The 12,898-nt window shown below is 41.8% G+C and overlaps 1 protein-coding gene across 1 annotated transcript in view; it reads right to left on the bottom strand.

The window, feature by feature from the left end:
- Positions 1-479: 479 nt before the first annotated feature.
- Positions 480-12,898, bottom strand: part of LOC106576932 (heat shock 70 kDa protein 12A) — a 56,470-nt gene continuing 44,051 nt past the window's right edge. The window contains exons 8-12 of the mRNA XM_014154471.3: positions 12,578-12,664; positions 11,614-11,718; positions 11,077-11,335; positions 7,539-7,642; positions 480-6,710 (exon numbers count right to left, since the gene is read on the bottom strand). Of these exons, the coding sequence (XP_014009946.1) occupies positions 6,079-6,710; positions 7,539-7,642; positions 11,077-11,335; positions 11,614-11,718; positions 12,578-12,664 (1,187 nt within the window). The 3' untranslated portion in view covers positions 480-6,078. The remainder of the gene's footprint in view (positions 6,711-7,538; positions 7,643-11,076; positions 11,336-11,613; positions 11,719-12,577; positions 12,665-12,898) is intronic.

Below are 12,898 nucleotides of genomic sequence, written 5' to 3' on the forward strand. Positions count from 1 at the left end.
CAATGCTATTACGTGTCTCGGGTACTGTAGTTTCTAAAAAATATCCACTGGAGAGCAGTGTTGCTTTTCAGATATTCTCGTTCTTGGCTCCCGAGGGCACAGATCCAAATTGGTCACACCCATTTAAATATCTGTGGCTGTGTTGGACTTTCCTCACCAAATGTTCCTAACACTGAATAGAATACATAGACACATAAAATTAGTTTGAATTGGATTTCCAAACTTTCGATTTTTTGCAGAATACTTTGTAGCTGTTGTTTTCAATATTAGTGATAAAACACATTTGACTGGTTATAGACATTGCACTTGCAAAATGTAAAAGCATTATATTGTCTGTTTTCTGCCTTTCTTCCAGTTATTTTTTGTGTGAAGGGTTGCCAGATGTGTTTTTGATGTGTATCATGTACTGTATGTCATAAAACCAGCATGCCCTCGGGCTGTCATGACACCAGAAACTAATAACAACAGATAGTCAGATATTCTTTGAAATACACGTACATTTTATTGGATGACAGTTTGGCTGTGGATACAACACATTTGAGTTAAAATGGTAAGAGCAAGAGACTTGTAACTCAACAGTATAAAAATCACATGTGCGTCAACCCAAAGATAAACTGAAAAAAAATGTGTGATTTGTGAAACATTAAGTAAGAGTGTCAAATTTGGCAGAATAGGGAAGTCACTTGTTCTACAACAAGCACAGAATCAAGTAGCAGTGAACTTGTATGTCCTGTAATATTGTAAAATCTAGATTAAGAGTTAAGCACTTTCTATTTTGGTATGCAGAAGCTAGCTACAATTATGCTCCTTAATTGCCTATCCACCCATTCAACTCCAGATTCATAAATTACTATATAATTCAACATATTTACTCTCTTTAGCGTGCCAGTTGTCATCTTCTTCTGCATTATAAACTAAATACAATGCAAACTTTAGCTAAACACACAATTCTGACATAGCTTTGAATATACATCTAAGCAGCTACATACAGCATCTTGTGCATTACAATATACTGGAGGCTGAACAAAATACATGGTATTTATCAAAGTAGAAACACATTAAAGAAACAAAATTATGTATTTTTATTTCCTTCAACTTAGTAGTCATACATTGACCTCCATATAATGGTGGGGATGGGTAAGGTGCAGCTAGATTAACATGACATATAGATTAATATGATATTAGTTATTAGGATGGAGAAAGCACTTCAGGGCTTTCCATAGATTGAACAGATCTGCTCTGATAACAGTTTGTGAGAATGAGTGATTGGGACATGTACAAACGTTTCCTTCACAGTTAATGGTTCATTTGTCGTTGCATCTGGAGTTGAAAAGGCCACACTTTTCTCCACACATGGTGGTGTAACATTATCGCCACACCTAAACCTCAAACCTAAAAAAGTGTTGTTAGAAATGATGTTTTCTCACCATTCGTAAAGAGTTAATCATGCAAAACGTGCATTGCAGGAGAGCGCCATAGGCAGCATCATAGATCAAAGCTTGTGCACTTTTTCACATCAACAAATCAATGGAGACCAACCTAAATTCACAGAGTTTTCCGTGAAGATCTAATTTAAATAAGTTTTAAACCCCTTAGTGTAGGGTTCTCACAGAGGAACACTGCAGAAAGACCATAAACCTTCAAGTAAGGTTATCATGCATCGTCTGAGCTGTAACTTGTTACATCTACGAACTGCAGCTATTGTAGGAAACAGACTAAATTCAAATACAATGTGACCATCAGTTACTAGTGAGTAATAGATGACCTCTGTCTTGAATCAAGACTAGAGATATGAATTGTATCTATATGGTGAATAGTTCGGACATCTCATCTTATGTTAGGCATTCATTTGTGTATATTATTGTATGTTGGGCCATAAACATTTTTCCCCAGAGTGCAAAGCTATTAATTGTATCTTTATTTTTCATTGAACAAGGATATAGATTTTCACAATCTTTAAATATATCAAGTTGTTTTTATTTTGTTGTTTCTTTCCTTCCGTCAATACTTGATTTAGGGGATAATACTTTCAACAGCACCTTCCAGTAGCTGCAGCCTTGAAGCAAATTAAAAATGGAAGCACAGCACAAAAATGTTTAATGGTTGTGTTAAATCGTGGTAAAGAACAATACCTTGTAATTGCAAGGTGTTATTGCTCTTGTATTACTATTGTTTGGGAGACAAGGGCAGAGATTTGGAACTGTCACTTTATATTATTTGCAAGGTGGTTGAAGGATAGTTTTGAATTGGCAATTACTGTCGTTAGAAAGAGCCAACAAAGATTTACTATCGATCATTTGAATGTAGAAAACAGGTTTTTCATAAACCAAACCAATTAAAAAAATGTAATCTAAACTAAATACAAATTCACAGTTACAAAGCAAACAAAATTATTTACCCACATGGAAATATCTGTAGCACGTACGCATGAGGCTGCAGATGTAGGATCTTAATTTGAGTCAATTTGTCAAATAATCCAAATAATCTTCAAATGAAGATCCTACATCTGTAGTGAAAGAAACGTAATTGCTCTTTCATCAGCGTATGACTCTGTAGACTGCTACTGTGAACCACTAATCAAACTATGGGTTAGGGAAGTTCTGTGGGAGGGGGGGTGGGAGGGTAAATCTTTGTCCTGTTTGGCCTTGTCACTTGTTTCTTGTCCATGTGTACCTGTCTTACCAATAACAAGAAAAACATTTAATAAAAAAATAAAAAAAGGATTTTCCCAACCCAAAGAAACTCCATGTTCCATAACAATAACCACTCATGTTTTAAGGGCAAAGGTATTCAAGTTTCTTTTTTCAATCGCAGAGCAACACACAGGCAACATTCACTTTCACTCATTGTCGATGAATATGCCATTCAAATTCTGCCTTGACACATGCCATGCATGGCTGGTGAGAATAATGAAATAAGGTGTCTGCGTGAAAGCACACACTCTCTGCTCTAAACCTGCTAAAATAATAACGCCAAAAATCTGTACAATATTTAAATACTGTATTTACAGAAATAAACATATTTTCAATTGAATCTTTCCTTTTTAAGGGCCTGCACTTGTACAGAAATCTCCTGAATTTGACATATTCAAAAAGGAAATTCAGTGGCTTTTTGTCCTCCGTTGAATGATAAGCATAACAAATGAAGGCAACAACAAAGCACATGGCAATGGTTATATTCAAATCAGTTTGTAGGTTCAGCTAGCAGCATTGTCAAGTCTGCCACTTTTCACATTCAAGGATTTATATTTGGCTGTGGATCAGCGCAACATATTAACCAGTGAGGTGGATTTTTACGTTGTTTGTGAGAAATGAATGTCTTGACAATCAAGCCTGGTGTCTAAACAGGTGGCTGTTAGTCTCTGTATATTTCTAACACATAGATGTGTTTGCAGTGCACAATAAACCATTAAACATATATTGTTGACAGGATAGGACACTGTCTGATTAAATTTGACCGAACATTTTTAAAGCTAATGCACCAAGTTTGTTTTCGTATGGTAATAGAACTCCTTTTTATGACATCTTGGGCCTAACCACAGGACACGGTAGAAATAAATACAGATTCGAAAGCTATCCTGGTAAGCACGTGTCAAACTTATTCCACGGAGGGGCGAGTGTCTGCGGGATTTCGCTCCACCCTTGTACTTGATTGATTAATTAAGGTCACCAATTAGTAAGGAACTGCCCTCACCTGGTTGTCTAGGTCTTAATTGAAAGGAAAAAACAAAAACCTGCAGACACTAGGCCCTCCGTGGAATAAGTTTGACACCCCTGCTGTAACGTTTTACTGTTGAAAACTGATCAAATGGAGTGTTTTTGTTGGAGAACTACCGCCTTCCCTCGTTATCTCAGGTGGTCTCCAACCATGACTCAAAACTCTGGTCTGATGAGTAGGTCAAGTATCTGAATGCTAGTGTATACAGTGAGGGAAAAAAGTATTTGATCCCCTGCTGATTTTGTATGTTTGCCCACTGACAAAGAAATAATCAGTCTATAATTTTAATGGTAGGTTTATTTGAACAGTGAGAGACAGAATAACAACAAAAAAATCCAGAAAAACGCATGTCAAAAATGTTATAAATTGATTTGCATTTTAATGAGGGAAATAAGTATTTGACCCCCTCTCAATCAGAAAGATTTCTGGTTCCCAGGTGTCTTTTATACAGGTAACGAGCTGAGATTAGGAGCACATTCTTAAAGGGACTGCTCCTAATCTAAGTTTGTTACCTGTATAAAAGACACCTGTCCACAGAAGCAATCAATCAATCAGACTCCAAACTCTCCACCATGGCCCAGACCAAAGAGCTCTCCAAGGATGTCAGGGACAAGATTGTAGACCTACACAAGGCTGGAATGGGCTACAAGACCATCGCCAAGCAGCTTGGTGAGAAGGTGACAACAGTTGGTGCGATTATTCGCAAATGGAAGAAACACAAAATAACTTTCAATCTCCCTCGGCCTGGGGCTCCATGCAAGATCTCACCTCGTGGAGTTGCAATGATCATGAGAACGGTGAGGAATCAGCCCAGAACTACACGGGAGGATCTTGTCAATGATCTCAAGGCAGCTGGGACCATAGTCACCAAGAAAACAATTGGTAACACACTACGCCGTGAAGGACTGAAATCCTGCAGAGCCCGCAAGGTCCCCTGCTCCAGAAAGCACATATACATGCCCGTCTGAAGTTTGCCAATGAACATCTGAATGACTCAGAGGACAACTGGGTGAAAGTGTTGTGGTCTGATGAGACCAAAATGGAGCTCTTTGGCATCAACTGAACTCGCCGTGTTTGGAGGAGGAGGAATGCTGCCTATGACCTCAAGAACACCATCCCCACCGTCAAACATGGAGGTGGAAACATTATGCTTTGGGGTGTTTTTCTGCTAAGGGGACAGGACAACTTCACCGCATCAAAGGGATGATGGACGGGGCCATGTACCGTCAATTCTTGGGTGAGAACCTCCTTCCCTCAGCCAGGGCATTGAAAATGGGTCGTGGATGGGTATTCCAGCATGACAATGACCCAAAACACACGGCCAAGGCAACAAAGGAGTGGCTCAAGAAGAAGCACATTAAGGTCCTGTAGTGGCCTAGCCAGTCTCCAGACCTTAATCCAATAGAACATCTGTGGAGGGAGCTGAAGGTTCGAGTTGCCAAACATCAGCCTCGAAACCTTAATGACTTGGAGAAGATCTGCAAAGAGGAGTGGGACAAAATCCCTCCTGAGATGTATGCAAACCTGTTGGCCAACTACAAGAAACGTCTGACCTCTGTGATTGCCAACAAGGGTTTTGCCACCAAGTACTAAGTCATGTTTTGCAGAGGGGTCAAATACTTATTTCCCTCATTAAAATGCAAATCAATTTATAACATTTTTTGACATGCGTTTTTCTGGATTTTTTCGTTGTTATTCTGTCTCTCACTGTTCAAATAAACCTACCATTAAAATTATAGACTGATCATTTCTTTGTCAGTGGGCAAATGTACAAAATCAGCAGGGGATCAAATACTTTTTTTCCCTCACCGTATAACTGCATGTTCATGGAAGCCCCAGGGGTTCGGTTTTAAATGTCTTAATAATCATAGGAGTTATGAAAACACGGTCCCATGAGCCAGGGTTGAAGAGGACACTGAGGTTTGTGCAGCATTATGTCATAGCATGATGTTGTCACTGTAAGAGGAGTACTACAGTATCCATCTACCATGACCTAAAACAGCTACAGCACACAACAACAGATAACACACAATGAACCTGAAACAAGGCTGCATGTGTCAGTAGTAATATCTGCAAATCTGTAAATCTCTAGAGCAGAGCACATCAATATAGCCTGCATTTAAGACTAGACACAGTACATACACAGATGGTAGAAAACCTGAGTGCTTGTTTGTTTCTGACCAAGGAGTTAGCTAAAGCAGAAACAAACTAGCACTAATCATGCTACAGGGAATATGAACAGGCCTAAAGATCAATATACTGCTACAGCATTCTAGGCACTGTCCCCTGGTTCATTGTGTGCTGTGCTGCTGGAGGTTTCACTTCCTAGGACCTTTTGACCCTATGGTTCTGTCACCCTATTTACTGAGCGAGGAAATCGATGCTAGCCTTGACAGTACGAGAGGTGGCCACGTCCACCGCCATGGCCCGGATCTCCGTGTCCCCGAACTGCATGTGCGTCTGGATCTCACGGCGTGCGGCGCTGGTTTCCGTACCGGTCACATCAAGCCGCAGAGTGCCGCACTTCCTCACGCCCGGCTCGCTAATGAAGCACACGCGTTCCTTCTCCGAGCAGTAGATGTGGATGACGATGACCTGCTGGCTGGGCTTGGCGGGCGTGTAGCTGCGCTTCACCGTTTCGCCCAGGGCCACGGACTGGTCGCACGCAATGAAGGTGTCGAAGACATCAGTGCACCAGCGCGTGCCGTCCTTCACCAGCATCTTGTCGGGCGGGTGCTTGCCCTCTATGTAGCGGTTGAGGACGCCCACGCCGTAGGTGAGGGGCGAGCGGCGCACCTTGATGACGCCGGGGTCCAGGCCAAAGAGGACAGCCCCCTTGAGGATGGTGAGGCCCACGTCATGGGGGATGATGATGCGACTGCGGCCATGCAGCATGTTCTGCACCGCCTGCTGCAGCAGCGGCGATTCAGCGAAGCCGCCCACCAGGAACAGGAACTTGATGTCACACACCTCTGGTTTATCAAAGAGGTCAGCTGAAAGGAAGAGCGTTGTTATTCAGCAGGAGTTCTACTCTACAGTATGTGAAGTATTATTAAAATGTCAATTTTCTGCAGGCATTAGCAGATGACTATGTGTTATGCCATTAGTAACTCCATTAAAAACCTCTTCAACAAACAAGTTGTTTACTCTAGGAATTCAGTAATGTGACCCACTTCTTACTCTCTGTCCAAAAACACTGCATGCATTATTGTAGTAGGTTGGTTTATTCTAGGTGGGAGTACTGGGAAGACTGCTCAATGTACAGTGAGAGGAACCCTTAGGGGTGCAGTGTGCACTCCCCAAATGACTCTTTGGGATCTGAACTCCTTTGAGCTTGGAATTGGATGGGCATGCTTTCAATTAAGCCTGGGTGGACAGCTCACATACTGTATGGAGATGCATACTGTATGATCCAAACAGAAAACATAATCATGCCTTATTCATCTAGGTCAGTTGAGATATCTATTTTTCAAGACAGCAGAAAGGCCAATAGATTAGATTAGCATTAGATAGGCTGCAGTACTGCTAAACCTAAGATTTGCGAGTTACAAGGAAACATTGGGAACATCAGCTATTTTGAATGTAAGTTCAGAAATCTCAGCTCATAAAAATGGATGACTGATACCATTTCCACATTGAGTCTTTCCCTCATGCTGCTTTGCCTTTCAGGTATCAACCCTTGCAGGCAAACATATGGACAGCTTCCTACTGTATAATCATCACAGGCTACATCTCTCCGATACTACTGGTATACTGTACAGTATATGTAGTCCCTCAGTGTTTAAAAAAAGGGTTTTGTATTAGTAGGAGCTGCTACTCACTGAGGTGCTGAATGATGTGGTCTATTGTGGGCTTGAAGAGGGCATTCATGGCATCAGGGTTCATTCTCAGCATGCCCTGGGAGGACCACTTCACAAAGTCCACACTGCAGAGACAAGAGAGGAGAGATAAGCATGCCATTATTGACCCTGCTCTAATTACCAGTAGATTGGTAGGCTACTGTAAAAGCAACAAAGGAAACAAAACCTTTTTTTTTTTTTAACAGTCCCCTGAATGGATATAAGGAAATCGCTGTGTCTTCCACTACGTTTAACCTCTTGTGCTTGGTATATTATCTATATGGAGATTTAACACAGTGAGCTCTCTATGGAATATATTGGTGACCCGTTTCAGGAAGCTGGACATATGTCGCATGTCACTACTTCACAGGAGAGACATTTGAACATGTGTGCTACTGCGGCTTTTATGAAAGATATGTTAGCCAAGGAGAACTGAAAAAGTGTTGCTACTGCTCTCAACAACATTGCTGCCCTGAATTTCAGTGGGAAAAAGTTGTGTCGGACTACTTTCTGTACACCGTCAGTGTGAACCGGAGTGACTTGACACAACAGGCCAAACAACCGTTCATCAATGTATATGGGAAAGAGTCAGATATTATAAGTTTCTAATTTAGTCAGAAAGTCGTTTTAATTGGAAGTGAAAGCACACTGTTAGCTAGCTAGCCAACGTTCGTTTGCTGGCTCGCTGTGTTGTAATATTATTTGTATCTCAGAAAACCATTTGCATTGCTAGTTATAGACTAATGTTAGCTAGCTAGTTGGTTACTCACACTGTTTAGCACATAGCCCCATCTATCTCCGGATTCCCATACGAGGCCAAGACTTAAGAGGGTGTGAACGATGCTGAAGGGGTTTAGACAAAGACGAGCTCTCAAGTAGGAAAACATTCAAGGGCCATCTTCTCAAAGGTGGGGTTACAGCTTTATCAACTTTCAAAGCAGAATTACTTTCCCGTTGTTCCTCAAATGCAATGTGTGATATACCATGTTGTGGATCTGAGTCTCTTCTTTTATCCAATGTAAAAAAACACAATTTAAAATGTTGCTAGATAAGACCCAAATTGAGTTGGTGGGTTACATTTATGTCTGTAGGAGAACAATGGATAAGTGGTGTCTGCCTCAATACAGTAGCTCACGTGAGTTTCTTTCATGAGACCAGTGTTTTTTTTATATGTACTGTATACTCCTTCCCCTCACTCTGCTCTTGTTGCAACATTTTATTTAACCTTTATTTAACTAGGAAAATCAGTTAAGAACAAATTCTTATTTACAATGACGGCCTACCCTGGCCAAACCCTAACCCGGATGACGCTGGGATAATTGTGGACCGCCCTATGGGACTCCCAATCACAGCCGATTGTGATACAGCCTGGAATCGAACCAGGGTCTGTAGTGACACCTCTAGCACTGAGATGCAGTGCCTTAGACCGCTGACCACTCGGGAGCCCATATAACATATCTTATAGGAGTGTATAGAATCCATCTGGTATCGTTTGAGTGTTCTCCCAGGTGTTTGTGAGAGTGTGTGCTTGCAAGTGCACACATACACATACTCTTTCACACAAAGGCTTCTCAAGCAGAGTGAGACAGACTAAATTATTTACAGTTATGACTGTGAGTCAGAGGACCCACAGGACTGCTGGAGGCTCAGGTTTCGGGAATCTGAATGTCTTTAAGGGTCCCATGAGTTTAATAACTCATGCAAGACATAACACCCAGACTACAGGGTGGTATCAAAGTGAGATACTAGTCTAGTATATGTACATTACACTAGACTAGTGAAAGTAGCTGACTAAGTACTCTCACTCAGGTTCATTCAGTTCAAATTATTTCAGCCAAGACACAAGTCTGAAATGCTTTCTTCCTGCCTACACACTGTAGTATGGACAGTAGTAGTTTTACCTTAATAAAATGTTTGGTGCAGTTTTGTGCACTTCAATTCACAAAAAATGACTGAATAACATTCAAATAAAGCTTGTTTACATAAAGACCCTGTATCACTCTGATATCACTCTCTAGTCTGGCTGAGTATAGAGGCGCCTGCTGTCTCTTAATGAGCTGACTGTGAGGTAGTGGAGGGGGAAAGGCAGTGAATTCTGAATTCCCTGGTATATAATGGAAAATATATGGTAATATGTCGCAAGTTGGTCATTAAATGTTTGGGCAATGGAATTGAAATCTGTGCAGAGAAAGCTTGTGTGTATTCACATGGATACATACACCAAGTAAACATGCACTGAGTGTACAAAACATAACTTCCTAATAACGAGCTTCTTCCTAAGAATGAGCTTAAAAATCCTTCTTTAACCACCCCTCTACCTGCTATCCCTTGTCTCCTCGCCATTATCTACACTGAGTTTATTTTTTAGTTTATTTTTACAGGGACAGTGCACATTAATCAAGGTTTCAGTAAATGTCCCGGTTTAGCCAGCCGGCTAATTTTCCACCGCAGTCCCTGGGCAGGTTATTAAAAACAATTAAAATAACAATATAGACAAACAATGAGCAGTGAGCACATGCAGAGCAACATAGAACAAGCAACACGTAGCACACAGACAAAGGAACATAACACAAAAAGCAACAAAACAAAATATATAAAAGCAACAGTGTTTCCACATCTCACAAGCTACAGACAACATGGAAAGCGGCAATACACAGCTAGAGATTATGTTCACAAGTCTGATTGGCCTTTAGCCATGTCTTCATGTTTTTTGTGAAGGTGTGATAGGTGGTGCAGTTGTGCGTGTCTGATGGAAGTGTATTCCCGACATGGGAAGCTCTCACAGAGAAAGCAGATTGACTAAAAGTGCTTTTCCTTAACGGAACTATTCAGTCACCTTTCATGGCAGACCTTGTGGATCTTCTGCCATTGGTTTGGGTTTTCTGTTTAACAAAAGTACTATGTCGAGGGAGAGTCAGGCCATTTAGGATCTTGAATACAAGACATGTGTCAGTGTATTGCACAAGATTTTCCCAACTCAGGAGCTCATGCTTTCTGAGGATATAGCAGTGATGATGGCTATTGGGCTTCCTATCAAGCACTTTGAGAGCCTGTTTGTAGACAGACTGAATGGGTTTTAATGTTGTACAGCAAGCTTGGACCCAACTGGTCAAGCGGTATGTTAAGTGGGGCAGTATCATAGATTTGAAGTACAGTTTTGCTACCTCTGTAATCAAACAATTTCGAATCAGAAATTAGCTTGGTTGAATTTGGTTATTTGAGTTACCTTTTTCACCTGCTTCTGGCTGTTGAAGTGGATTTAACATGTGACATCAATAAGGGATCATAGCTTTTACCTGGATTCAACTGGTCAGTCTATGTCATGGAAAGAGCAGGTGTTCCTATTTTTTGTACACTCAGTGTATATTACATCTGACAGCTAGGACATATTATTCAGACACATGCTTGGGTAATCGGGTATTCACTCAATAGGGAGTTGATTGAGCTCTAGACTTTCGCTGTGCGCGGTATCCCGTACCAATCCTCTAACTCTTCTCCCTAATCACACACACACACTCACTTGCTCTTGCGCAGGGCGTGTTCCACACTGTGACCTCTGAACTTCTTGTAGTAGTCGATGAAGGAGAAGGGCAGGTTGATGTTCAGGGGGTTGGTCCTGTCCGGGGCCGCCGCCCGTTTCCTGGACTCAAACGCGATCATCAGATCCACCCAGGCAGCCGGCCGCTTGATCTTAAACTGGTCGATGAAGTCGGGCCCGAAGATCTTACACAGGAGCTTCTCAAACTCATAGTCAATACCAATGGAGCCATAAGGACCGCCTGAGAAGGCGAAAATGAGTGTCGGTCAATAACAGCTCAAATGACTCAAGAGTCCATAGAACTCATAGAGTTGGTTGCATGGACCCTGATTAAGCCCACCGCTAGACTTCTGCTTTGAAAGTATTTTTTAGTCTAGGAGTCCAAGCATCCACCCCACAATGCAATATAACAGCCAGAATAATGTGATTGTTGCTGTGTTGAGGACACTGCCTAGATCCATCTCAGTGTAACATGCATACAGCAAGAGCTGCTATATGAGCATTGAGCAGTCTCTGTACCTGAGGCCTTATAGAGCTCCTTGAGATGTCCCTCGGGGAGCTGTATCTGATGGACCGTGAGGTCAACCGTTCCGCCACCACAGTCAACCACCACATAGCGGTCACCTGGCGACACGGAGCGAGAGAAACGTCATTGGAGGACAAGGGGCAGAAGACTATAGCGGTAGCCAATAGTGCCTCTGAAGCATGACTTCTAACATTTTCCTCTAAAAGCAGCTTCTGTTTTTGGGACACACTCAGAGGATGTTGAACACGAGTAGTCATGATACTGTCAAGCCCTAAAATCCCAAGTGGGTACTGGTGACCTAGATACAGTGTAGCTACTATAACACTGGGACAACAGGGGCATGGAGGAGAGAGATAGAGGACAAACCAATTGCTATACTGGATTTCAGTCCTTTCATACAGTGAATAACCTATATTATCACCGTGCCCACACTGTCACAGTGGTCAGTAATCACCATGTGATCATTTAAACCAGTGATTCCCAACCTTTTTTGCTTACTGTAGCACCAACTGAATTTAGCTCTGCCTGGAGTACCCCTGAAGTACCCCCTCATGTGCATTTTACCAGTAAGCCTATGGTCTCATAAGTCTTTTCAAGTACCCCCTGTGGATAGGCTAAGTACCCCCAGGTGTCCTAGTACCCCTGGTTGGGAACCACTGATGTAAACAACCATATGATCCCTGACATGTCAACATCCAGCCAAACCTACAGGAAGCATTTGATTAGTAGATAAAAGTAATCGATTAGACCGTAAAAGCATGAGGTTATAAGCAAAAACTAGAATGATATTAAGTAGAGAAGATCCTCCCACTCAATAAGCATGTCGTTGTTTTTTAGGGTAGTGAATAACCAGCACGATGCATGATCAGCAGTATAAGAAACAGCAAGAGCAAATAATGTAGAGAGAGGAAGGAGGGAGAAAGAAACAGAAGCGTAAAAGAGAGAAAGAGACTCTACCTTCTTCCAACTCCGACCAAAGCTCCCCTATGACATTTTCCACCAAAAAGGTGCGGCTCTGCCGTTTGCTCCGGACATGCTCCTTGGCTGGTTATTGACAGAAAGAGAATGACCGAGTGTGAGAAGGGTGAAAGCGCTTTGGTGAAGCTGTGTGGGTCATACAATGTAAGTCAAGCAACAGGATGATAGGGCTATATGATGTCTAGATGTGAAGTCAGCGATAGAACTCTAGAATATGGCTTAACCGCAGGTACCCATCTCAGAGATTCTGTGTTGACAGTTTCTAGTGTTTCAATTCATGTATTCATAATTAAACTGTGC

This window comes from Salmo salar, chromosome 18 (genome assembly GCF_965601325.2).
Source record: "Salmo salar chromosome 18, fSalSal1, whole genome shotgun sequence".
Classification (NCBI taxonomy): domain Eukaryota; kingdom Metazoa; phylum Chordata; class Actinopteri; order Salmoniformes; family Salmonidae; genus Salmo; species Salmo salar.